Source organism: Elephantulus edwardii, unplaced genomic scaffold, assembly GCF_000299155.1.
Source record: "Elephantulus edwardii isolate Elephantulus edwardi_28Jun2011 unplaced genomic scaffold, EleEdw1.0 scaffold00079, whole genome shotgun sequence".
Classification (NCBI taxonomy): domain Eukaryota; kingdom Metazoa; phylum Chordata; class Mammalia; order Macroscelidea; family Macroscelididae; genus Elephantulus; species Elephantulus edwardii.
The window spans coordinates 8,262,544-8,286,752 of NW_006399829.1; the positions used below are offsets into that span (position 1 = coordinate 8,262,544).

At 40.1% G+C, this 24,209-nt stretch overlaps 1 protein-coding gene across 1 annotated transcript in view; it reads right to left on the bottom strand.

The window, feature by feature from the left end:
• OXCT1 (3-oxoacid CoA transferase 1) overlaps positions 1-24,209 on the bottom strand; it is a 274,702-nt gene that overhangs the window by 85,819 nt on the left and 164,674 nt on the right. The window contains exons 12-13 of the mRNA XM_006889586.1: positions 17,760-17,832; positions 16,125-16,200 (exon numbers count right to left, since the gene is read on the bottom strand). Coding sequence (XP_006889648.1) covers positions 16,125-16,200; positions 17,760-17,832 — 149 coding nt within the window. The remainder of the gene's footprint in view (positions 1-16,124; positions 16,201-17,759; positions 17,833-24,209) is intronic.

Here is a 24,209-nt window from a genome sequence, read left to right on the forward strand (position 1 = left end):
AGACAACAGACAGTGCAGGCCTGCAACCTGAGAAAAGGGATGACCTTGAGAGAAGGGGAACTGACGAGCTGGAGCTTCTGACTGCCCCACCTCCCCATCTGGACAGACTTCGCAAGCTGCTGAGCAGAGAAGGAAATGCAGGTAGAACTGGGAAGCTTGGCTCAGAGAGACCAAGGAAACAAGAATCTAAAGGTCAAATTACTGTTAAGGTGGTTACTCCAAATTCAAGCCCAACAGTGTACTGAGGGGCACATCAAGACTTCAAATAGGTTCACTCTGATTCAGTCCTTTGCTGAGAATCTGCATATATCCTTCTGGAATACTGAATCATGTCTCACAGTTTAACAAAATCTCAAAGTGATTCTTATAGGATTCTGTTAAAATGTAGATTTTGACCATGAATATCGGAGGGGAGGCTGAATCTAAATGATCCTGTTCAAGGCCTTGGTGTGCATGCTACTGTTGTGTACCACATTTGTTTTCTTAATGTTGAACTTCAATCCATATTGAATGAAGATGAAGTCCCTGATCTTCTACAGCAAACACTTCAGGTTCTTCCCATTTTTTTCTTACCTTTTCATCTCCAGCATAGATCATATAATCATCTGACTTAAAATGTACCATGTCAGTCCATCTCATTTCACCAATACCTAGTATGGCAATATTTAGGCATGCCATTTCTTTCTTAACAATGTCCAATTTTCCTATATTCATGGTTCTTACATTCCATGTTCCAGTCGCCAGTGTCTGCTTACAACTGTTTCTCCTCCTTTGTGTTTCCACATTTGAGGGCTCAGCTTCAGTTTCCATATATGCTAGTCTAAGTATAGTCTAAATGTAGTCAACACTCTTGGAATCAGCTGCCAGAAAATCACAAGATTAGGAAAGTCTGCTGTCAGGAACCTCTCCAGAGTGCTGAAGTACAAAGATGTCAGTCTAGAAAATAAGGTGCACCTGATCCAGGCCATGGTCTTTGCAATGACTTGCTATGCATCAGAGAGCTGGACAATGACTAAGAATGACAGAAAAAGAATTGATGCCTTTGGGCTGTGATGCTGGAGAGGAATACTGAACACATAATGGACTGCCAAGAGCACAAACAGGTCTGTTCTAGAGAAGGTGAAAGCAAGTCGCCCTATGGAAGCAAGAATTTTGAAGCTCCATCTCACCTACTTTTGGCATGCTGCTAAGAGGGATCAGTTCTTGGAGAAAGAGACTATGCTTGGAAGGATGGAGGGACAATGCAGGAGAGGAAGACCATGGATAAGATGGATTGACACAGTGTCTGGGGTCATAGGGACAAGTGTATAATAGAGAGTGAGACTGGCCCAGGATAAGCAAGAGTTCAGAGCTATTATGCATAGGTTCATTATAAGTCGCAAGCAACGGGACAGCACATAACAGCTACCACCACCGTCAAGTCAGAACACACACATAGCTGAGCATCCAGCAGTTTTTGGTTCACATAAATGAGAGAAAATGAGCCACAGCCTCAGAAAGAAATACTGGAAGGCTAAACAAAAGAAAGAAACAAAAAAGTGCAGAGCTCACATACCTGGGATATAGAACAACTAAACTAAACAAGTTTTAGGGGAAAATGAAGCCAGAGTGCTCCTTGGAGGCAAAGATGGTGAAGATTCATCTCACATACTTTGGGGCATGTTGCTAAGAAAAACTATTTCTTGGAGAGGGGCATCAATCTTGTAAATGTGGAGGGTCAGTGAAAGAGAGGAAGACCCCCAAAGAGATGGACTGACAGAGTGACTGAAATAGGATCAACTGTGCCAGACATGATGAGGATGACACCGGACCTAGGGACGGGTTCCTGTCTGTTGTTTATTAAGTCTCTCTGAGTTGTATTAGACTGAATGGCACCTAACAACAACAGCAATAAAGAGGAAAGATCTCAATATACTCATGGGGCAATGGGTAAAGTCCTCATAAGGGGATTATTTTAATAGTCCAGTGCTTCTGTGTAGGTTCTGACTCATAAGACATTGTAAAAACTACCTCATAGGGTTTTGGAGGTTGTAGTCTTTATGGGAGGAGATTGTCTCTCTCTCTCCAGGAGAGCAGCTGGTGGATTCAACCCACTCACCATTCAGTCCGCAGCACAATGTAGAAGATAGACACGGGAGGCAGTGTGGTGCTTTCTCATTTGACCCAGCAATTCCACTCCTGGGAATATACCTCATAGAGACCATGACTGACATCCAAGCAGATATATGCACACCCTGTTTACTGTGGCTTTGTTCACAATAGCAAGGAGTTGGAAATAACCTAAGTGTCCATCAACAAATGAACGGATAGAGAAGCTGTGGTATATTCACACAATGGAATACTACACTGCATTGAAAAACAAGGAACTCATGAAGTATTATTCAAAATGTGTGACCCTGGAGGACATTATGCTGAGTGAAGTAACTCAGTCACAAAAGGACAAATACTGCATAATGCCACTGTTGTAAAATGGGACTGACATTGGGGTTGGGGGGAGACTGAGAAAGATGGGATAAATAATGTATACTACATTGAAATAGATGATGGAGAAAACTGTTTAAAAGGAATATGTGATTAGGTATTATTGTCATGACAGGAGTCCAGAATGAAGGCTGCATAGTGGAGTGGACTTGGGGGGGAGGGGTTGTAAAACAATGAAGAATTTTTCTTTTACGTTTCAAAGAGAAGAGTGTACTGGGGGAGCAGGGGGTGGGGACAGGGAGAAAAGCGCAAGAATAAATGAAATGAAATCCAAAGTCTCTGTAAATTTTCATCAAAATTAATAATAAATATTTATTTAAAAAAATTTTTCAAAAAAGATAGACACACACACACAAAAAAAGATAGACACCACCAGAAATCCCTAATCACCTTCAGTAGTGGGGTTAGAGCAGACTGAAACCAAAGCTGTTCTTGATTATTATACAAAGCTTAAAAGCAAATCTTGAAAGAACAATCTGAGTAACACCTGAAAGACTGGAACTGTAAGAGGCTGCTATGTTTTGAAACAGCGAAAAAAATGTCCTTTAAGCAGGACAGCATCCATTAGTATCTATATCTGTGCAAAGAAAGAGTACAGAAAAGAATAAGAACATTGAAGAATATATTTGATATATTTTCCGTGCTTTAAAATGTTGTTGTTTGTATGTGCCATTGAGTTGCCTGTGACCCACAGTGACCCTATGTACAAGAGCCCTAAACCCTGCTCTACTCCATACCAATCTTATTGTCTCTGACACACCTACTTCATTTACCCTAGTCACTGAATCGATCTACTTTAAAATAGTTTATTTTTTTTAAATAGCAAAAACAATAAGAAGTATTCTAGGGTTGATAACACATGCAGAAATACACTATCTGACTAACACAACAGCAAATAACATGAGCAGAGAATAACAGAGCTGTTGTTGGCTCTTACATTATTTGCAAATGTTGTTGTTATGTACCATCATGTTGACTCATAGCTGAACCTCCAGTGGGTTTTTAGAGACAGTAAATTGCATGGGGAAGGCAGACCATTTTTCTTTCACAGAGCAACTAATGGGTTTGAACAAGGTACTTTTGGGTTGGCAGCACAGCTCCTTACTACGAGGCCACCAAAGCTCCCTATATATGTAAAAAGCATGATATATTGTTTCAGATTAATTGTGATAAATGATATGTACATTTTAAACCTTAGAACAACCACCACAAGTGCAAATCAAGGTAGTCAATGGAAAGATATAATGGAGTTTCCAGAACAATGGAGGAGGGAGATTTCATAAATAACAAAGAATAGATTCAATGACTAGGAAGGAAAATGGGCTTAGCTTTAAATCCAACCCTGCTGGTATGATAATATTAAGTGTAAAGGATTTTAATCTCCTATTAAAAGGCAAAAATTAAAACTACACTTAAAAAAGCAAGATTTAATCATATAATATCTATAAGACACAGAAAGGAAAATGGTAAAATAAAGAAAAAAGGCACTCTATGCAAATACTACTCTTGGAGTGGCTACAGTAGTACTGTTGTTGTGTGCCATGAAGTCAGAAACAACCCATAACTGACCTTCAGTGGGTTTTTCAGAGGTGGTTGCCCACACTGGAGAAGAATGCCCATCTTTTCCCACCAGCACAGGTGGATTCAAAGCACATACCTTTGGGTTGGCAGCACAATTCCTTACCATTAGGCTCCCCATATTAGTATTACGCTTCAGCATTAGGAAATCTTAGAAGAAGGACAATAGTTCTTTTGTTTAAGGGTTGGTATTAGATGGCACTTAACAACAACATATAACGCCAGAGCCCTTGTCTCCATTTTGGAGTTGGGTGAAGCAGCTGGAGTCTGTAAGACAGGTGCTCTTGTTTTGGTTGAGGATCATTGTGGATTGTGTGGTTATTTTTATTGAAGCCTCTTGTTTAAAATCAACAAGACCTCCTGGGGGGGCCTTATATTTAAAAATTGGACCAGAGGGATTATGTTTTAACCCCTTGTCACGATATTTTAGAGGAACATTCTTCTAAGTCATACAGCACTCTGGTCAATTTGGTGTGATGAGGTAATCTGGGTTTGCTGGGACACAGAACCTTGTGCCATTTGGGTCTCTAATGCCATAATAGAATAACTGTGCCACAGGTATGCAAACACCATAATGGCTACCCATTGTGGGCAGGGTTTGGCGGAGCTCCCAGACTTATTCAAGATTTTCAAGTTTGGAAGCAGGAGCGGCATGTACTTCCTAAACAACATGCCTCTGGAAAGTCTATGAACTCTGAGAAATGACGATAATTATATAACGGCTTCAGGCCTTTTGTGCTAGACTCAACGGCAATCAACAACAACAACATGGATACTAAGGGACAAAATCATAAAGAGGTCAATTCAATTCAACATGAAAATATAGTGCTGAATGTGTATTATTCATGCAAATAATACCAGCACCCTAAAATACAAATAGTGACAGAACTGAAGGAGAGAACAGACAAATCTATAATTCCACAAGAAGATTTGAAAACCTTCGCTCAGCAAGTAATAAAATCAGAAAGAACACAAAAGAACAGAACAGCATCATTTATCTACTTGCTCTAATTGACAAAAATATGAAATAAGTGTAGAGTATGTCTTCTTTTCAGGCGTGGGTACGATTGGTAGTCACTAAAACAGACCATATGCTGCACCATAAATAAATGCCAAAAATGTAAAAGCATTGACATAAGCATATTAGAGCTCAAAATGTGAGGTTTTTGGTTTGTTGAAGTCTGAGGTCTTTCGTGGTGCTTTAACATCACTGATATGATTCTTAACATGTGTTCAGACCATTTTGAGTTTCTTAAATTCCTAAGTGCTGTATAGTATTCCATCATGTGAATGTACCACAATTTCTCAATCCAATTGATTGTGTTTGGACTTCAGGGCTGTTTCTACGTTCTTGTGATTGTGAATAACGCTGCTATGAATAATGCTGTGCAAATCTCCATTTGTGTCTCAGTTCTAATTTCCGTATATTCCTAGGAGTAGAAGAGCTGGATCATATGGAATGTCTATGTTCAGCTTTTTGAAGAAGTGCCAAAATGCCTTCCAGAGTGGGTGTATCATTTTGCAAACCCACCAACAGTGCATGAGAATTCCTATGTCTCTACATCCTCTGCAACATTTATTGTTTGGTGTTCTATTAAACTTTGCCACTGCCACTGGGGTGAGATCAACCAATTAATTTCTATTGGTGTTTTTTTCCCCTTTTTTCAGATGCCACAGTTTGGAACAATATGTCAACAGAGAACTGCCAAATGTACGGGCTGAATTTAGAAGAGGTCGTGGTACTAGAGATATTACAGTTAATGTTAAATGGATCTTGGCAGAAAGCAAAGAATACCAGAAGAATGTCTATCTCTTCTTCATTGACTATGCAAAGGCTTTTAACTGTGTGGATCACAACAAGCTGTGGCTGACTCTGAGAAGAATGGGAATCCCAGAACATTTGATTGTGCTAATGCGAAACCTATACTTGGACCAAGAGGCAGTCGTCAGAACAGAGCAAGGAGACACTACATGGTTCAAAATCAAGAAGGGGGTCCATCAGGGATGTATTCTGTCTCCATACCTTTTCAATCTGTATGCAGAACAGATCATCTGAGACTCTGGGCTGTACGAGGAAGAATGTGGTATCAGGATTGGTGGAAGAGTCATCAACAACTTGCATGATGCAGACGACACAACCCTGCTCTCTGAAAATGAGGAGGACCTGAAGCGCTTGCTGCAGAACAAGGGTTGTCGGCTTCAATATGGATTGATGCTCAGCATCAGTTCTCACCGCTGGGCCAATTGGTAGCATCACTATGGATGGTGAAGAGATTGAGATCGTTAACAGTTTTAGTTTACTTGGCTCCACAGTCAACACTCTTGGTAACAGCAGCCAGGAAATCAAGAGACGAATTGCACTGGGAAAATCAGCTGTAAAGGGCCTCTCAAGAGAACTGAAGAGCAACGATGTCAGGCTGGACACTAAGGTGTGCCTGATCCAGGCTATAGTCTTTGCAATTGCGTGCTATGCATCAGAGAGTTGGACAGTGAATAGAATTGATAGAGAATTGATGCCTTTGAGTTGTGGTGCTGGAGAAGTGTGTTGGATATACCATGGACTGCTAGGAGAACAAACAGGTTTGTTCTGGAGAAGGTAAAGCTGGAATGCTCCTTGGAGTCAAGGATTCTGAACTTTCATCTGACATACTTTGGGCATGCTGCAAGGAGGGACTGGTACTTGGAGAGGGACATCATGTTTGGCAGAGTGGAGGGGCAGAGAAGGAGAGGAAGACCTTTGATGAGATGGATCGCTTCTGTGACTGGAGCGGTGGGAATAAGTGTGTTTGAGACAGCAAGGTTGGCACAGGATAGAACAGCATTTAGAGCTCTTGTACATAGGGTCGCTATGAGTCGCAAACGACTCAATGGCACATTAACAACAACAACAACAACAACCAGAGGTCCTTCACAAAGGTCTCAACACAGGTCTGCCTGTTTCTAAAGTTCTACACTGTCCAGTGTATTCACTGATAGAGTTACATTATAACTGAATTATCCTACAAACATGTTGATACCATGATGCTCATATTGTCCACTTGTGCTTATTACCCATTCAAGGTTTATACTATCCTAAACCTTAGTAACAAATAAAGAAGATGGTGATATATTAAAACTATTGTCATACCTTTGTTTATATTTTTATCCATATTAGATATACTTAGGGAGCGCTGGTAGTTTACAGGTAAGGATGTGCAGGGCCAGTCCAAAGGTATGCAGTCAAAATCCACCAGCTGCTGTGATGGAGACTGGCTGGCAATCTCCTCCCACACAATTTTATGCCTCCAAAAATTCACTGAAGGGTCAGCTATGAGTCAGCTCTGACTTGATAGTATACAACACTAACAGAACCAAACCACTAGACAGAGTATCAAACACAATTTTTTTTTACTAGAAAGACCTCTCATTTATTATTACTGCTGTCAACTCGATACTGACTCTTAACTGACTCCACTGGATTTATGAAGCTGTGCATCACAACAGAAGATTCTCTGCTTTCCCATCTTTCTCGCTCTGGAGCCAATGGTCAATTTGAATCATCAGAAATGCTAAGTCAGCTTAGTAGTGCAACTTCTATGGACTGTGCTTTCAAACTCCTTTGCAAAGACTTCACTTATTTAAAACATACAGCATGCTCAGAGGAATATATAAATTTTAGGAAGACTGATCAATGCAACATTAATATGAATTTGCTTTTTAAATGCACAAAAAATTATATTCACCACATAGTCAGAGTCTCCTTTGCCTTAAGAAGGTCCGACTTCCATCCTTCCCACAGCGGGAGTGGGTCCTTTCCAGAGAGCAACTGCTGCATGCCTGCAACCAATAGTTCCCATAACTGAGTACACACATCTGCTTCCCTTCAGTGGTCAGTAATCAAAGGCAGCTGTTTCCCAAAAATAAGCATTCGGAAGGCACCAGAATGCAGATTTGATGGATTGCTCATCTTCCCACTTCTCCTTGGCTAACTTGAAGTTTCTCATCATCTCCATAAACAAGGAAATGGTAAGCACCAACAACCTCTTCATCAGATCTTCCCTCTTCGGCATTCAGGGAAAAATTTTTGGAACTCTGTATGCATGAGAACAATGCTGTATATTAAGAAGCGATTAAAGGATAAGACAAATAACATCCACACCATTTGTCTGCCTTAAAGGCTTAATGTTTTATTAATAATCTGACATCAGAATGACTGATGAGGATGCCATCGTGCACAGCGACTCAAGACTTGAACAACCACTGAAAGATCATTAAACTCAGTAAAAAGATGAAAGCAAATTTGAAAATGATATAATAAAACTGAACTTTTCAGCTTCTTGACTGTCAGATCTCACCCTAAATATATCGACATTTTATGAATCAACATAAATCTTTGGAACAAACACATTACTTCACTCAAACCAACTAATAAGGGTAGGTTGTATTTTATCCATAGCTAATAAGAGCAAGGAATGAATTCTAAGAGTTTAAATTTTAGCACTCAGAAATAAATTCATGATAAGCAAGTTACACTTACAACTGTAAAATACAGCCTTGCTACTGCCAGTGTATTTTAAAGCAAATAAGCCCTCTTTAAGGTTAAGCAACTGAATACCAAAGAAAATGAAAATAATAGCCACTCTTTCTACAGTGTTCACTTTTCATTATCTTTTCACTCAATTCTCAAAAAATTGTATGTTTCAGAGCACATAATTTGTAAGGAATTGAGCTTAAATTCAAACCAGATCCTACAGCCCACTAAAGCCCATGGTATTAATGCTTAAGCTATCCTGCATCCAAAAGAATAAAAATATAAAGCATGCATCACATACGAAGAAGATGGGATCAATGGTTATTAAAGAAAACGTTAATCACAAATGAAGCTTGACCTATCAACTTCCAGTACCAAAGAATGGAAATACAAAAGAGAAGTCCTTAGGCTGCACCTTTACCCAACCATTATGTTCCTTGAAAACGCAGGAGAACTCCATCATCAAACCACAGGGGTCCATACCCTTGGAAACATGCAGGTTTCAAATGGGATTGTTCACACTGATGTTTCCATCATTGACAGATCTCTTCCCTGGATGTGTAAAACTAGGATACATAGACTGCAACTACATAATGCACCAAGAGAGTGGCTGTCCTCACAGTGTGCTGAACCAAAATATAAATAAATCTCAAATGGCCTTTTTAAAGACACCCAACTTCCCTAGAGGCAAGAACATAATGAATGCAGAACTACAGCACAAATCACTTGCAAAAAGTACTATTCTGGAGAAGTAGAAGCCTTTACAGCTCTATTGTTTACATTTATGGTTGCTGTTATTGTAGTTGATTGCTGTTGAGTGGAGCTCAACTCTATGAACAAAAGACCTAATGCCTTTCAATAATTATCGTCATTTCTCCCAGTTCATAGAGTTTCCAAAGGCATGTGGTTTAGGAAGTGGATGCCACTACTGCTTCCAAACCTGTTTTACAACTGGGAGCTCCAACAAACACTGTCCATGGAAAACCATTCTGGTATTTGATACCCCCATGGTACAGGTTCAGCATCACAGCAACCCAGGTTACTTCATACTGCACACTGACAAAGAGTGATTTTACAAAGTGGAAGAGTATTCCTGCAGATATAAACAGCACTAGTTACATTTGTTGTTTGTTGTTGTTAAGTGCCGTCAAGTTGCTTGTGACTCACAGCGACCCTGTGTACAACAGCCCTAATTCCATTTAGCACAGGTTAAAGTGTCATCAAGTCAAATACGACTTAGAGTAAGTTTTGCACAAAAGACCTGAACTCTGTTCTAAAATTAACACGACTTCTGTACATTTATAGAGTTTACTCAGTTTGTAGAGTTTAGAGAATTTGCAGAGTTTCCAGAGGCATCTAGTTTAGGAAGTGGATGCCACTCGTGCTTCCCAGCATAAATCAACCTGGAAACTCATTGAAACACTGTACATAACGGATAACCATTATGGTATTTGACAAGACTATGGAACAGTGTGCAGCATCACAGCAATACCAAGTTGTTCAGTTCAGCAAATAGACAAAAGATTCCTGTTTCATTTAACAAATATTCATTCGAAAATAAATTTGGTCTGAGGACCACAGGCCTGTGGGGTTTTAAAGCTGATGCCTTTGAGCAGATTTCCACCCTAGGGAAAGGCTCAAGGATACCCAATCTTGAGGGGAAAAGAGCAGTAATACACACCAGACATGACCTCAAAAACTTCTCTCATGTGCCCATCAGTACTGCCATCAGATGCAGCAAACAGCCAAAGTCCCAGAGTGGAGGTTCCAGGCCCCATCCAGCAGCCCCCTCCCCTCCCCTTGTGGGGTTTTAAAGCCAACAGCTTTGAGTAGACTTACACCCTAGGCAAAGGCTCAAGGACACCTGCTCTTGAGAGGAAAAGAGCAGCAATAAAAATCAGACACGACCCCAAAAACCTCTCAAGCTCCCATCAGGACTGCCATCAGATGCAGCAAACAGCCAAAGTGCATGTTTACAGTAGCTAACTCTATTTCCTTCTTTATCAGAGAGTTTTAATCTCTTCTTAACAGAATAATTACTTAGTTCAAATCATGATAAGCTCTCTATATCACATACTTAATATAGTCTCTCTTTAAAGAAATTATACAAAAATAAAACCAAATCAAATGCCATTGAGTCAACTGTAACTCGTAGCAACCCCTGTCAGGTTTCCAAGATGATAGTTGCAGGAGACTTCTCAGCTTTCTCCCATGGAGCAGCTGGTAGATTAAACTCATCAATCCTTTGGTTAGCAGCATAACATGCTACATACTACACCACCAGGGCTCCTTAATCTATCTTATACAGTCCTATAAAGGAGGTACATTGTTGTTGCCTTAGAGTCATGCATGACTCAGTAATCCTACAAACAAAAGATCTGAAACCTGTTCGGTCCTGCACCATCCTCACTTCCTGACACAAAAGAGCCCATTGCAGCAGTCACCATGTCAATCCACATGGTCGAGAGTCTTCCTCTCCTTCGCAAATCCTCTATCCTTCCAACATCATGTCCCTCTCCAAGGGAGAGCACCTCCTAATAACATATCCAAAGTATGTGAGGTGAAGCCTCATCATTCTTGCCTCCAAAGAGCACTCTGGCTGCACCCTCTCCAAGACATATCTGTTCATTCTCTTGGCTGCCCATGGGTTGTTCAATGCTCTTTTCCAACACCACAGCTCAAAGGTGTCAATTCTTTTTCTGTGATCCTCAGTCACTGTCCAGCTCTCAGATGCATAGCTAGTAATTGGAAGGACTATGGCCTGAATTAGATGCACCTTAGTCCTCAAACTGACATCACTACTCCTCAATAATTTACCCAGTGCAATGTGTTTTCTTATTTTCTGACTGCTTATATGAAGGGTATTAACTGTGGATCCAAGCAAGATGAAGTTATTGACAGTTTCAATTTCCTCTCCATCCATCACGACACTGCCTATTTGTTGGTCCAGTGATAAGAATATTTGTTTTCTTGATATTGAGATGCAATCCATACTAAAGGCTGCATTCCATTACTCCTATTTTATATATAGAGAAAAGAGCCAGTTGTCTGAGGTCACACTGCTAACAAATAACAAAATTATAATCCCAGCTCTTATTACAAGGTTCTGTGCTTAACCATTATGAGACCCAGAAGGGATCTTTAAGATGACCTAGTCTTTAATTCACAGGTGAGAACAATATTACATATCTAAATGATATGTCTGAAAATTAATAGAACTATCAAGAAAATCTAGACTTGGTTTATTATAACTCAAACAATGGTAAACTCTTAATTCATTAAGGGTACATACTATTAATGTGTCAGAGGTGGTTTCCCTCATATTTTAAATATTAATTATGATCACTCTTCAATGCACTTAATTGACTATTGAAACCATCTGGGAAGCTTTAAAAAATCCCAGCAAAAATTCTCTGAATCTCTGCAGAACTGACCTAGGTACCAGTAGTTTTTAAAACTGCCCAGGTAGTTTCAATATACAAACAATTTGTATCAGTGTCTTAGTTGTGACTGATATTCTAAAATAAAAACCAAAGCATAACTCAAGCTCATCAGAGTCAAACTGGTTCTGACACAATAGTGACCCTCTACTGAGTTTCCAAGACTGCAAATTGTAGCTGGAAGAGCCTCCATCTCCCATGGAGCTGCTGGTAGATTCAAACCACCAAACTCTTGATCTCTGAGTTAGCAGCTCAATACACTATGGAATATACCACCAGAACTCTCAAAAGAATATTCCCTATGACCCAGCTATTCCACTGCCTAGAATAAACCTCGAGAAAATGATAACCGAAGCACAGAGATTTGTACACCAATGTTCACAGCAGCCTTATTCACCATCACAAGACCATGGAAACAGCCCAAATGTCCAACCACAATCAAATGGGTTGAGAAATTATGGAACATCCACTACACAGCATGTAGGAGCCATGATTTTGTAAATTACTCTCTAACCTGGGAGGGTCTGGAGAGCATTATGCTAAGTGAACTGACTCAGTCTCATAAAGACAAATACTGTATAAGACTGTTATTGTAGAAATAGAAAGATAAATAGTAAAATACGTATGAGGATCCAAGGTGATGAGGGTAGGAACAGAGGGATGAGGATGGGCAGGGGGTCATCATAGGACTGTAGAATTTGATGGCTGGAGGGAGGAAGGGGTGAATAAAGAAAATGGGAAAGGTCTGGTGTGAAAAAAAATGTAAATGTACTTTGCAAGTAAACCAGTATGAAATAAAAATTTTATTTATTTTTTTAAAAGAGGATATTCTCTCTCGCTCTTTCTCATTAATTCGAAGTCAGAACCAACTTATAGCTGACCCTCCAGTGGGTATTCAGAGGTTGTAACTCACACAGGAGGAGACTGCCTGTCCTTCTTCCTCAGAGTAGCTGGTGGATTCGAATTGCCAACCTTTGGGTTGGTTGGCAGTGAGACTATCTCTTCATTCAGGATAAATCCAGAGTGAAAACTCTCACAACCTGAAAGATTTTTATCAATGATATTATCTCACCTTCATCAAAAAAGTTATTGGAGGAAAATTTGAAGAATTTTGTTTTCAAACAATAAAATTGCAGTTTCAATTACTTACTTGCAGTTGATGCTAGAGAAACACAGGAAACTGTGGTGTCATCAGCAGCAGGGGGCTGAGGTGCTAAACCAAAGGTGGGGTCTCTCTGCTGGCTTGAACCCACCAGCAGCTCTTGGGGAGAAAGATGGGCAATCTCCTCCCACATGACCTACAACCGCCAAAAACCTGATGGAAGGTTAGCTAACTCCTTAACAGTGAATTTATTTAGTTTACAGAGAGTCACATAGAATTCCTTAAATGTACACATAAGAATAACCTGTGTTAACAGATAAAATATAAGCTCATAATCCTGGATGTTGTTTCTATGCACATAAAACAGAATCTAATGGAACACATTCATGAATTAAATCATGAACACTGATTAGAGTCTTTCTTTCAAAGTTAATTCTAAGATGCAATCCTGATTCAGGTCATTATTAAATGAAAACTATTTGCATTTCACAAACATGTTTAAATGTCACAGTCTTGCCAAGGTAAACACCACCACTAAGAAATGTCAAAAAAGAGGACATTTTTGGTAAAGGAAACAACATCACACACAATTTTATGGCAAAAACCACCATCACACACACACACACACACACACACACACACAAAATGTATGTGCATGTGTCTGTGTGTATGTACATATATACAAAGCACTGAGTCAATTCCTTCTGGGATATTGCTGGTCTCAGAAATAAACTAAAAAAGACCTGGTGATTCCCACTGACTCTTACAGCTTTTATTAAAAAATGAAACCCTAACCTACAACATAAATAGGCTTGCAAACATAGCCCAAAATGTACAACCTGGAGAGGATAAAATTGTCAAGTGGGGTCTTCTTAAAATCAAATCCTTATGTGCATCAAAAACTTTCTACAGAATAGAAAGAAAGCCCACAGATTGGGGGAAAAATATTTGGCATTTCAGACAAGGGTCTCAAAACTAAAGTTTACAGAATACTACAGGGCCTCCACAAGAAAAGGACTGATTACCCTAATCACAAAATGGGCAAAAGACATGAAAATACTCTTCACAAAGGAGGGCATCCGGATGGCCAAGAAACACACAAGGAAATGTTCAAAATCACTAGCAATCAGAGAGCAAAGCAATAATGAGATACCATCTCTCTCCAACAGTGACAGAAAACAAGAATGCTGGAGAGGATGTGGAGAGACTGGAATTTATATGTACTCCTCATGGGATTGTGAGATGGTACAAGCACTATGGAAGGCAGTTTGGTGTTTTTTCAAAAAGTGAGACACAGAAATCCCATAGGACTCAGCTATTCCACAGCTAGGAATTTATTCCAAAGAAAACAGAACTGAGACACAAATTGAGATATATACATTTATGTTCATAATGACATTCACAACAGAAAAAAAGAAAGAAAAAAAATAGCCAAAATACCCATTAACAAACAAATGGATTCAGAAACTGTGATACACCAATATAACAGAATACTATGCAGCACTACAAAGCTTTGGTTTTTGGTTACATTAGGGTGGAATGTTTGCTTGCTATTGGGTGCAAGTTAATTTTATTTGGTCTCCTATTTAAAAAGGCATTTGGGCCCTTGGGCCTGCGGTCCTCAGGCCTAGTTTTAATTGGTTTTGGTCAAACATTCTTCTAAGTGGTATAGCACTGGTCTGTCCATTTGCTGTACAGAGGTAACTTGTGGGTGCTGGGATGCTAAACACTATGACTCTGATGTGTCAAATGTGATACTGGTTACCCATGGTGGACAGTGTTTGGTGGAGCTTCTCGACTAAAACAAACTTGGAAGCAGGAGTGATTCCCATTTCTGAAATAGCCTGCCTCAAGAAACTCTATGAAGTTGGGAGAAATGATGAAAATTATACAAGTGCTCAGGTCTTTTGTTCATAGGGTCGCTATGAGTCATCTACAACTCAATGACACTTAACAACAACACGGCACAAAAGAGCAATGATTTCATAAAATATTATATAACATGAGAGAATATAAAGAACATTATCCTGGATGAAATAACTCAGTCGCATAAGGATAACTGTTGCATAAGATCACTATTGTGATAAGTGGAGGATAACTGAGCAAGATATATATAAATGCTCAAAGGGGAAGAGAGAACAGAAAAAGGGGCAAGGGAGAAAACTCACTTAGAAAATAGAAGCTGTTGGGTGGAGAGGGGGTGAAGGAATGGGAAAGGTCCATTGCGGGCTTGAAAAGATAGGGTGACAATGGGCACAGATCAATGGTCAATAATTACATAAAAAATATATGAATGATTATATAAAACACAAGGTACATGAACGAAACATAGCAATGTACATGAATAACCATATAAAACACAAAAGCATGTATAATCTGATATACATAAATGATTATAATCAAACCAATAAAAATTTAACAAAAAAGAAGAAAAGTAGTCATTCAATTTAATAATAACAAAAATAAAAGGTCCTAAGTTTTACATTCCATAATAAAAGACCACAAAATGTTTTATTACTTCCCGCATTTCAGGATCGAACATAAAATGCCTTTAAACACTAACAGTCTTAACATAAAATCAATGATGTTCTTAAATTGTTTTCTCTAGTTTAGTTATGCTAAATAACTGTACTTCTTATTTTCATTGGGGTATAATTAACCCATCTCCAAAAAGTGGTTGGTTTGCTGTTGGTTGGGTGTGTGTGTGTGTGTGTGTGTGTGTGTGTGTGTGTGTTTTATTTTTTTTTTAAATCTTCCCCAGCTCTATTTTCTAAGGAAATAGTGCTGTGAACCTTTTTGTCTATTGTTTGTTCCAATGATAAAGCAGCATTGGTAAACACCAACATACTTCTCAGTGACTGCATAATTAAAATTTGACTCACAGAAGAAATACACATTAATATATTTATTCACCTTTTCAATAGCTATCCTGTGCTCTCACATCAGTTTGGCAAGGTTTTTGCCTAATATTTGAAAAATACTTATTCTGAGGCAAGCAAAAACTAGTACTCACCGGTATCATCCAGTTGGCCAGGTCGCCATATTTGGAAACCTGCATTGCTCCTAGCATTGTTAGATCAACGTGCCCCCTGCCAGAAAAAGAGAGAACTGGAGATGTGACGCAAACTACACACACTGCATGTACTCTTTGCTGGCATCGCTTCAAACTAAGAAAGTGATAATATAGCCCCCCAAAATAATGTACTTTTTCATGACCCACAACTGATTTCCAAATAGATCAGCTCTCAGCTCACACTCTCGCTTTTTGTACAAAGAAATAACCATTAAGCTGTCTTTCTATACAAGGGTTGATTAGGCATGATAGTGTAAGAGATTTTTTTATATAAGGGTTGATTAGGCACTACAGTTAATTAATCAATGATAATTAATGCTATAAAACAAAATGTCTATGAATCATTATAGAAAAACCAAGATGATTTGCAAACTTTACTGAAATTAGAAAAAGCAGATGTTATGAAATGAGGGCAATTCCTGATGGAAGGGGGAAAATTCCTGTACAAAAGTTGTTGGGTTGGTTTTTTTTTTAATCTTGTAATAAAATTTTATTAGGACACAATGGCAAGACTCGTTCACTTATGAATTTATTATCTTTCATACTACAGTGAGAGAGAGGAACAGTTGCCACAGACATCTTAAAGATTCTGAAGTCTAGGATCGTTATTCTCTGACAGGAAAAAATGTCTCAATCTCTATTCTAGATTGATTCATAGTTGTTTAATACAAAAGTTTTTAAAGCCCTTCTTTTCCATGTCCCTTTTTCCATTTATGTGATGGTCCCAGAGGAGAACTGCTTTCCCATAAGAAAATCCATTAGTGTTTGGGAGAAAAAAAATAATTATACCCTCTATCAGTTCGAAAAGTAATTAGTGAATTTCTTTCCCTCTGTTTTTGTTGTGCACCATCATGTCAGAATGGATGCAGAGCTGACCCTCCAGCAGGATTTCAGAGTCTATAAGTGGTACAGGAAGAGACTGCCATTGGGGTCATTCCAGTTTAATACCCCCAAGCTCCCACCAAGCGCCAATAACTTTCATTCCTGCCCCAGATATACTGACTATGAACCAGAGTGTATACCTAAGACTCACCTTGGAATCTTATTAAAATGTAGATAAGGATTAAGTATATTTAAAGTGGAAAGGCAAAGTCTCAGCAAGGGGCTGAACTGGATTCACATCTCTTTGAAGGCAAGCGCTAGCTAGTAGGAAAATGTTCTAATCCTCAAAAAAGATTCTTAGCAATGTTTGCTTCAATATAGTTCCCACACACACATACACACAGAGAAATAATCCGTTTCAGTGGTTCTTTTAATAGTAGCAAGGCCGTGGATTTCAGTTCCCAATATTCCATCTGACTAATTTCACACACGGTTACAGATGAACACACCTATGACAGTCCTACAGCTGGGAACTGTGATGCCAGACGGGGCTTCGAACCAAAATCCCCGGGGGACCGTGTTCAACTACTGATTCTGCTTCCGTATGTCTGGGATGAAAATGAAGGTTCGCCGGGGGGCTTGAGGGGGACCAACTGGTTAGAAGCCCTGGTTCCAGAGCCCTCCTAACTCCCTGGGGAATGACTCAGCTTGTAACACTGCACGTGGAACACGAGGGCCCCCGTTATTACATACCCTCTAATCATTGCAAATGATTCATCACTGGAGAAATAAGAAGCTCCGGGAAGAACAGTGACTGTTTCCTTGCCTAAACACACAAAAGAGAGGAAGAGAAAACAAGAAAAGGGGATTAGATTTTAAAAGATGGCATGGGAGGGGTCTGCACTCTGTCCTCTGTCTCTGAAACAACTAAGGCTCTCTTTCCCAAAATGCAGTAGCCCCGTAGAACTTGTGAAGAGAGGACTTCCACAGTTGGCAAAACGGGCAATTTTCCTGGCACTGTGACAGAGACAAACTTCTCATTATACTACTATTTAGAAAGTCTACATAAAATGCAGACTTCTATTGCCTATGTCCAGGGGACAGTATTACCCTCTTAAAGATACTGCAAAAATGTTAGCAGGAGTGAGGATTTGAGGGAGTTTCTGAGGTCATGTGTCAGAACCTCAGAGAGTTCTAAGTCACTGGGGCAAAAGAAGTGTGACATAAACATGATCCCAAAAATAAAAGCCATTTTTACAGGAATGATGTAAGAGATGTCTCCTCAGATATACTTTAAAATATCAATAAATAATACAGGCCCCACATAATTCTAACATGATTAGAACTGAGTGTCTGCCTTCAATCTGAGTCCTTCTCTATTCCTTTTTCCTCCTATCTTTGCTCTCTGCACTCACCTTCCCTCCTTTGCCCTATGAAGACTGTACCAACAACAAAGGCGTGTGTGTGTGTGTGTGTGTGTGTGTGTGTGTGTGTGTGAACACTGTTGAACTGGACCTAAATGGAGGAGATTGGCCCTCCTTCTCCACGGAGCAACTGGTGGATTCTAATCCTGCACCTTCGGTATTGCATCAACACAGGCTTTTGATGAAATCTGGAAGGCTGTATTAATACCCGTGAACATGTTAACATTCAAGAGTTTCTCTGTTGTTGGATGCCATCAAGTCGGAATTGACTCATGGCTAACTCTGCAGCAGGTTTGCAGAGGTAGCAAATCCCACGAGAAGAGTCTGCCCACCCGTCTCCCACAGGGCAGCTGGTGGATTCAAGCTGTGTGCCTTTGATGGTGCACAGCAGCTCTGCAATTAGACCAAAGACATCCTCTAATATCTCACAATAAATGTTCAGAGCTGGAATAGATCTGAAGGATCTTGCAGTCCTCACAGCTCGTATCTCCTGACTCATACTGGAACTGCTTCCTTCTTGTGGTCCCCCTCCCCTTTTTTCCTCTTCAGGGAACTCTGGTGCCAAGTGGTAAGAAACTGCACTCCAATCCTGAAGGCAAGTGGTTCGAGCCCACCAGTTGTTCCAGGGAGAAGGATAAGTAATCTCTTCCCGTGTGATTAACTGTCTCTGAAAATCCACTGGAGTGGTCAGTTCTGACTCCATGGGACACAACAATAACTCAAGAGTTACAGGAGCTTGTACTTCCAAAGGAAAATTGCTTTCCACTGACTAGTCGTGCATGTCATGTGTTGCTAGCTGCAGTAAAATAGCTCTAACAGCAGTGATAGAGGGCATTATTTACCTTTTGCAGGAAACTTTGGTGTCAATGAGTATCACTCTTCCCCATATAATTTAGAAAGCAAAGTTTTAGTCAACAACCCAGAATGAAACTTATATAAATTGTTATTCCAGTTCCCTGTTAATGCATCTTATACACACTATTCTTCAGGCACAAACTTAAATTTTCAGCACTTTAAAATAATACTAAAGTAAAAATTAATATCTCATATTAGACGCCAGGTTTTTTCAATACAATGTAAATCTGGTCATGAAAAGTCATGTAACTATAAACTGTGTCATATAAAAAGGGAGACACTGTAGATAAGGCAATTTAGCTTCTAATCACATGACTGGCAGTTCAAACCCATCCACTATTCTGTGGAAGAAAGATGAGGCAGTCTGCTTCTGTAAAGATGTTGCTGTTGTTATGTGCCACTGACTCTAATACGACCCACAGTGACCCTGAGAACAACAAACCTGAACATTCTCCTATTTTGTGCCATCCTCACAATTTGACTTGCTTAAGCCCACTGCTGCAGTCGCTGTGTCAATGCACATGACTCGGGGTCTTCCTCTCTTTCATCACCCCTCCACCAAGGAATAGCCTCCTTGCAACATGCTCAAAAGTATGTGAGACAAAGCTTTATCATCTTGCTTCCAAGAAGCACTCTGGCTGCACCTTCTCCAAGACATACCTGTTTGTTCTTTTGGCAGTCCATGGGATGTTCAAGATTGGAAAGATGTGAAGCCTAGGAAATACTATGAGGCAATGTTCCTTTGCCTTACAGTTACCATAAGTAGGAATCAACTCAATGTTGTTGGGTATGTGGACGGATAATGGATTTTGTCTCCTACACTGTGGAAAGGTGGAGGGGCAGAGAACCAGAGGAAGATTCTCAATAAGATGGTATTCTTTCTTTTTTTCCCCAGATGTTATTCTTAACACTGAACTGACAAAGTGACTCTAACAATGGGCTCAGGCACATCAGAGATGGCGAGGATGGCACAGGATAGGGAAAGGTTTGCTGTTGTTGTTGTGAAGTGCCATCGAGTCACAGGCAACTCATAGAGACCCTATGAAGGAGGTCCTCGACGCTTGGGTGCCTTTCATCCTTTCTCCAGGTTCATAGGGTTTCCAGAGGCAAGCTATTATAGAAGTGGATGCCACTCCTCCTTCCAACCTTGTTTTAATCTGAGAATTCCACCCCACTCTCTGTCCACATTGGATAGCCAACCATTAATGCATTTGACACATTAGTGTCACAGTGTTCAGCCTCACAGCAACCACAAGTGACCACAGGATAGCAACTTGTACACCAGGACTATACAACCTAGAGGAATGCCTGAACAAAAACAATGAAAGACAGGGCTGAGGGCTGCAGATAAACAGTCACCCACCGGGAAAGGTTTAGATATGTCATTTAAAGGACTGCTATGCGTCATAGCAGACTTGATGGTACCTACCACCACCAACGCAATGCTTCAATGTTTAGATCTAGCTGAATCTTTCATGATATTTGGAATAAAAAAAAATCCAAAAACAAAAAACACCAAAACCCTACTCAAATTCAACTCATTGCTGTCAAATTGGAACAGATTCAGAGTTGACCCTCCAGTAGGTTTTCAGAAGAGAAGAGATTATCTCTCTTTCTTCTGTGGAGCAGCTAGTGGACTCAAATAGAGTGGCAGGGATCCAAACAGCGTGGCAGGATTTAAGCAAGATTGGCAATAGAACTCGTTACCCTCTAGACCATGATCCTATGTACAAAAGATGTGAACGTTCTCCTATCCTGTATCATCCTCACTAGTTGTCAAGTCTTTTGGCTTATAACTTCACAGGGTATTCTCTAGACATTATAAATATCTACTATGTGCAGTTATAACTATTCATATTCCTCTACTATTCCTATGATATCATGAATGGCATCAAGGGTATTATCCATGAAGAGAGCCAAAGGTCATTACAAAGACAGAGGAAAAAGAAAAGACCAAAATGGACATCAGAAGAGACTATGAAACTTGCACTAATGTTGAGAAGCCAAAACAAAGGGAAGAGAGGCTGAAGTAAAAGAACTAAACAGGAAATTTCAAAGGGTGTCAGTATTATAACAGAATTTGCAGAGAGCTGGAATTGGAGAATAAAAAGGGAACTTGCTCAGTATTTCTCAAGCTGAAAGAATGAAAAAGAAATTCAACCCTTGAGTGGCCATACCTAATAGACACTACGGACAAAAATCTTGAATGATTCAGGGAGCGTTTAAAAAAGATGAAAGGAATACACCAAAAGAACTAGTGGACACTGAAAAAATTTAGGAAGTATCATATGATCAAGAGCCAGTGGTTAAGGGAGCTCAGTGGCCTAGGGGCAAGAAGCTGCACTGCAATCCCAGAAGCACAAGGTTTAAATCCATCAGAAGCTCTGCTGGAGAAGGAGGGGCAATTTCCTACTGTACCAGTCAGATCTGATTTGACGGTACACACAAAAAATAATAAAATAAATTTTAGAGAAAAAAAAAGAGCCAGTGGTTATTAAGGAAGAAATTCAAGCTGCACTGAAGGCACTGGCAAAAAATAAGGGCCTGGGAATTAAGGAGATACCAACAGACATGTTTTCACTAGCTGAAGCAGCCGTGGATATGCTCACCAGTCTATGCTAGGAAGTCTGGAGGACAGTTGTTTGGCCAGCTAACTACAAGGGATCCATATTTGTTCCCCAAAAAAGGTGATCAACAGAATGTAGAAATTATCAAACAATATCATTGGTATTATTTTGCAAGGAACATACTCAAGATCATTTAAAAATTACTAAAACAATATATAGACAGAATGTGAGAAGTTCAGGTTCAATTCAGAAGAAACTGTGGCACCAGGTCTGATAACATTGCTGGTATAAGATCAATTCTGGCTAAAAGCAGAGAATACCAGAAGACTGTCTATTTGTGCTTTATTGATTAAATAAAGGCATCTGATCATGTGGATTATAAAAAAAAAATTATGGCTAATAATGAAAAGAATGGGAATTCCAGAACACTTAATTGTACTCTTGCAAAACTTATACGCAGACCAAGAGGCAGTAGCGTAATAGAGCAAAGAAACACCACATGGTTTAAAATGAAAAAAGGACACATGAGGGTTGTAGCCTCTCCGTACCTATTCAATTTGTATGCTAAGCAAATTATTCAGGAAGCTGGACCCTATAAAGAAGCATGTGGCAAATGAATTGGAAGAAGACTCATCAATAATCTATGCTATGCAGATGACAAAACTTTGCTCAAGTGACAAGGACTTGAAGTGCTTGCTGCTGAAGATCAAAGAATATAGCTTTCAATATGGATTGCATATCAACATGAAGAAAACAAAATTCTCACCACTGGACCAACAGGCAACATCAGGATAGATGGAGAAAAGACTGAAACTGTCAATGACTTCATCTTACTTAGATCCAAAATCAACACCTTTGGTACCAGCAGTTTAGGAAGAATACTGCACTGGGAAAGTCTGCAGGAGTTTCACTGAGGAGTAATGAAGTCAGTTTGTGAACTAAGCTGTGCCTGATTCAGGCCATGACCTTTTCAACCACTTGCTATGCATCTGAGAGCTGGACAATGAACGATGCCGTTGAACTGTGGTGTTGGAGCCGAGAAATTAACAGTCCATGGACATCCCAAAAAGGCTGCAAAAAACCCCAAACAGCTATTTCCTGGAGAAGATACAGTCCTTAGACACAAAGATGATAAAGTATTATCTCACATATTTTGGGCATGTTGCTAGGAGAGGCGATTCCTTGGAGAGGGGCATCATACACTGGAGAGCTAGCTGAAGAGAGAAACTCTCAAACCAGATGGACTGACCAGTGACTTCACCAAGGGGTTCAAGTATATCAAAGATTGGTGAACCCAGTGCCAGTGACAAAAAGGAAATACAACTGACAGCTAAGGAAGCAAAGGAGGATGGATCCTCTGGGTTCAACCAGCCATCCCCACCGGACCCACCTGGGAAAACACTTTGCAGTCCAGAGGGGAGCAAATGACAGGAAAATACCTTCTAACAGAACAAGAAGGCAAGCAGCTTTAACCCAAGACCACCAGTAAGGTGATAAAGCGTCCTCCCTTCCCCCCTTTACATCTACGCCCCTGTTCAGCATGAAGAAGCCAGAGAGTCAGCATGCAATTCCCAACTCAATTAAGACAGTTGGTTTAATTACCATTGGAAAATGCTTGTCATTCCTCTGTAGCATCTGGCCCCCACTGGACCCTCATCATTTCTTTCACCTGCTCCCCCCACCGACCAAACTGTGCAGCTCTGCAGCTGCATCCTGGCCCATCCTCACCCTTCTGCCCCCAACCCTCACCTCCTTGTACCCCCATTATGTTTTTCCCAATAAAAAAAAAAGATTGGGAGGATGGCAGAGGCTAGGAGAGTGTTCAGATCTGTTGTCCACAGGGTTGCTATGGGTTGTACTGGACATGACAGTGCCTAAGAACAAAACTGTGGTTTCCCTAAACTAGTGGCATCCAAACTCGTGAGAGTCATGTAGAGAGAGGGCTTAAAAAATGCAGGTGTCTAAGCTCAACTGGGAGACTCTCTGTAGGTAAGTAGAGAGCCTGACGATTTCCATTTTTAACAAGTCTTGCTTATGCTTTTGAGTGTAGACCACTTTGATAACCAATGTTCTAAGCAAAAAGAACTTGCTGGAAAGAAGTAAATACACACAAATACTGACAAGGGACAATGTGCTATGCTTTGAGAGAGAGCGGTAGACTGGTGGGGAACTGAAGAAGATCATTTCTGATTTGCAGAAGCTTTTAGAGAGGACACTTAGCTGGTACATGAAGGAGAGGTAGAATGCAGTCTCAAAAAAGCCATTCCTCATGGTGATATGGGAACAAAACAGGAAGGAGACAGAACCAAAAGGCTTGAGAAAATCACAGTAATACCAAAGGCATGGAGCAAGCCAGG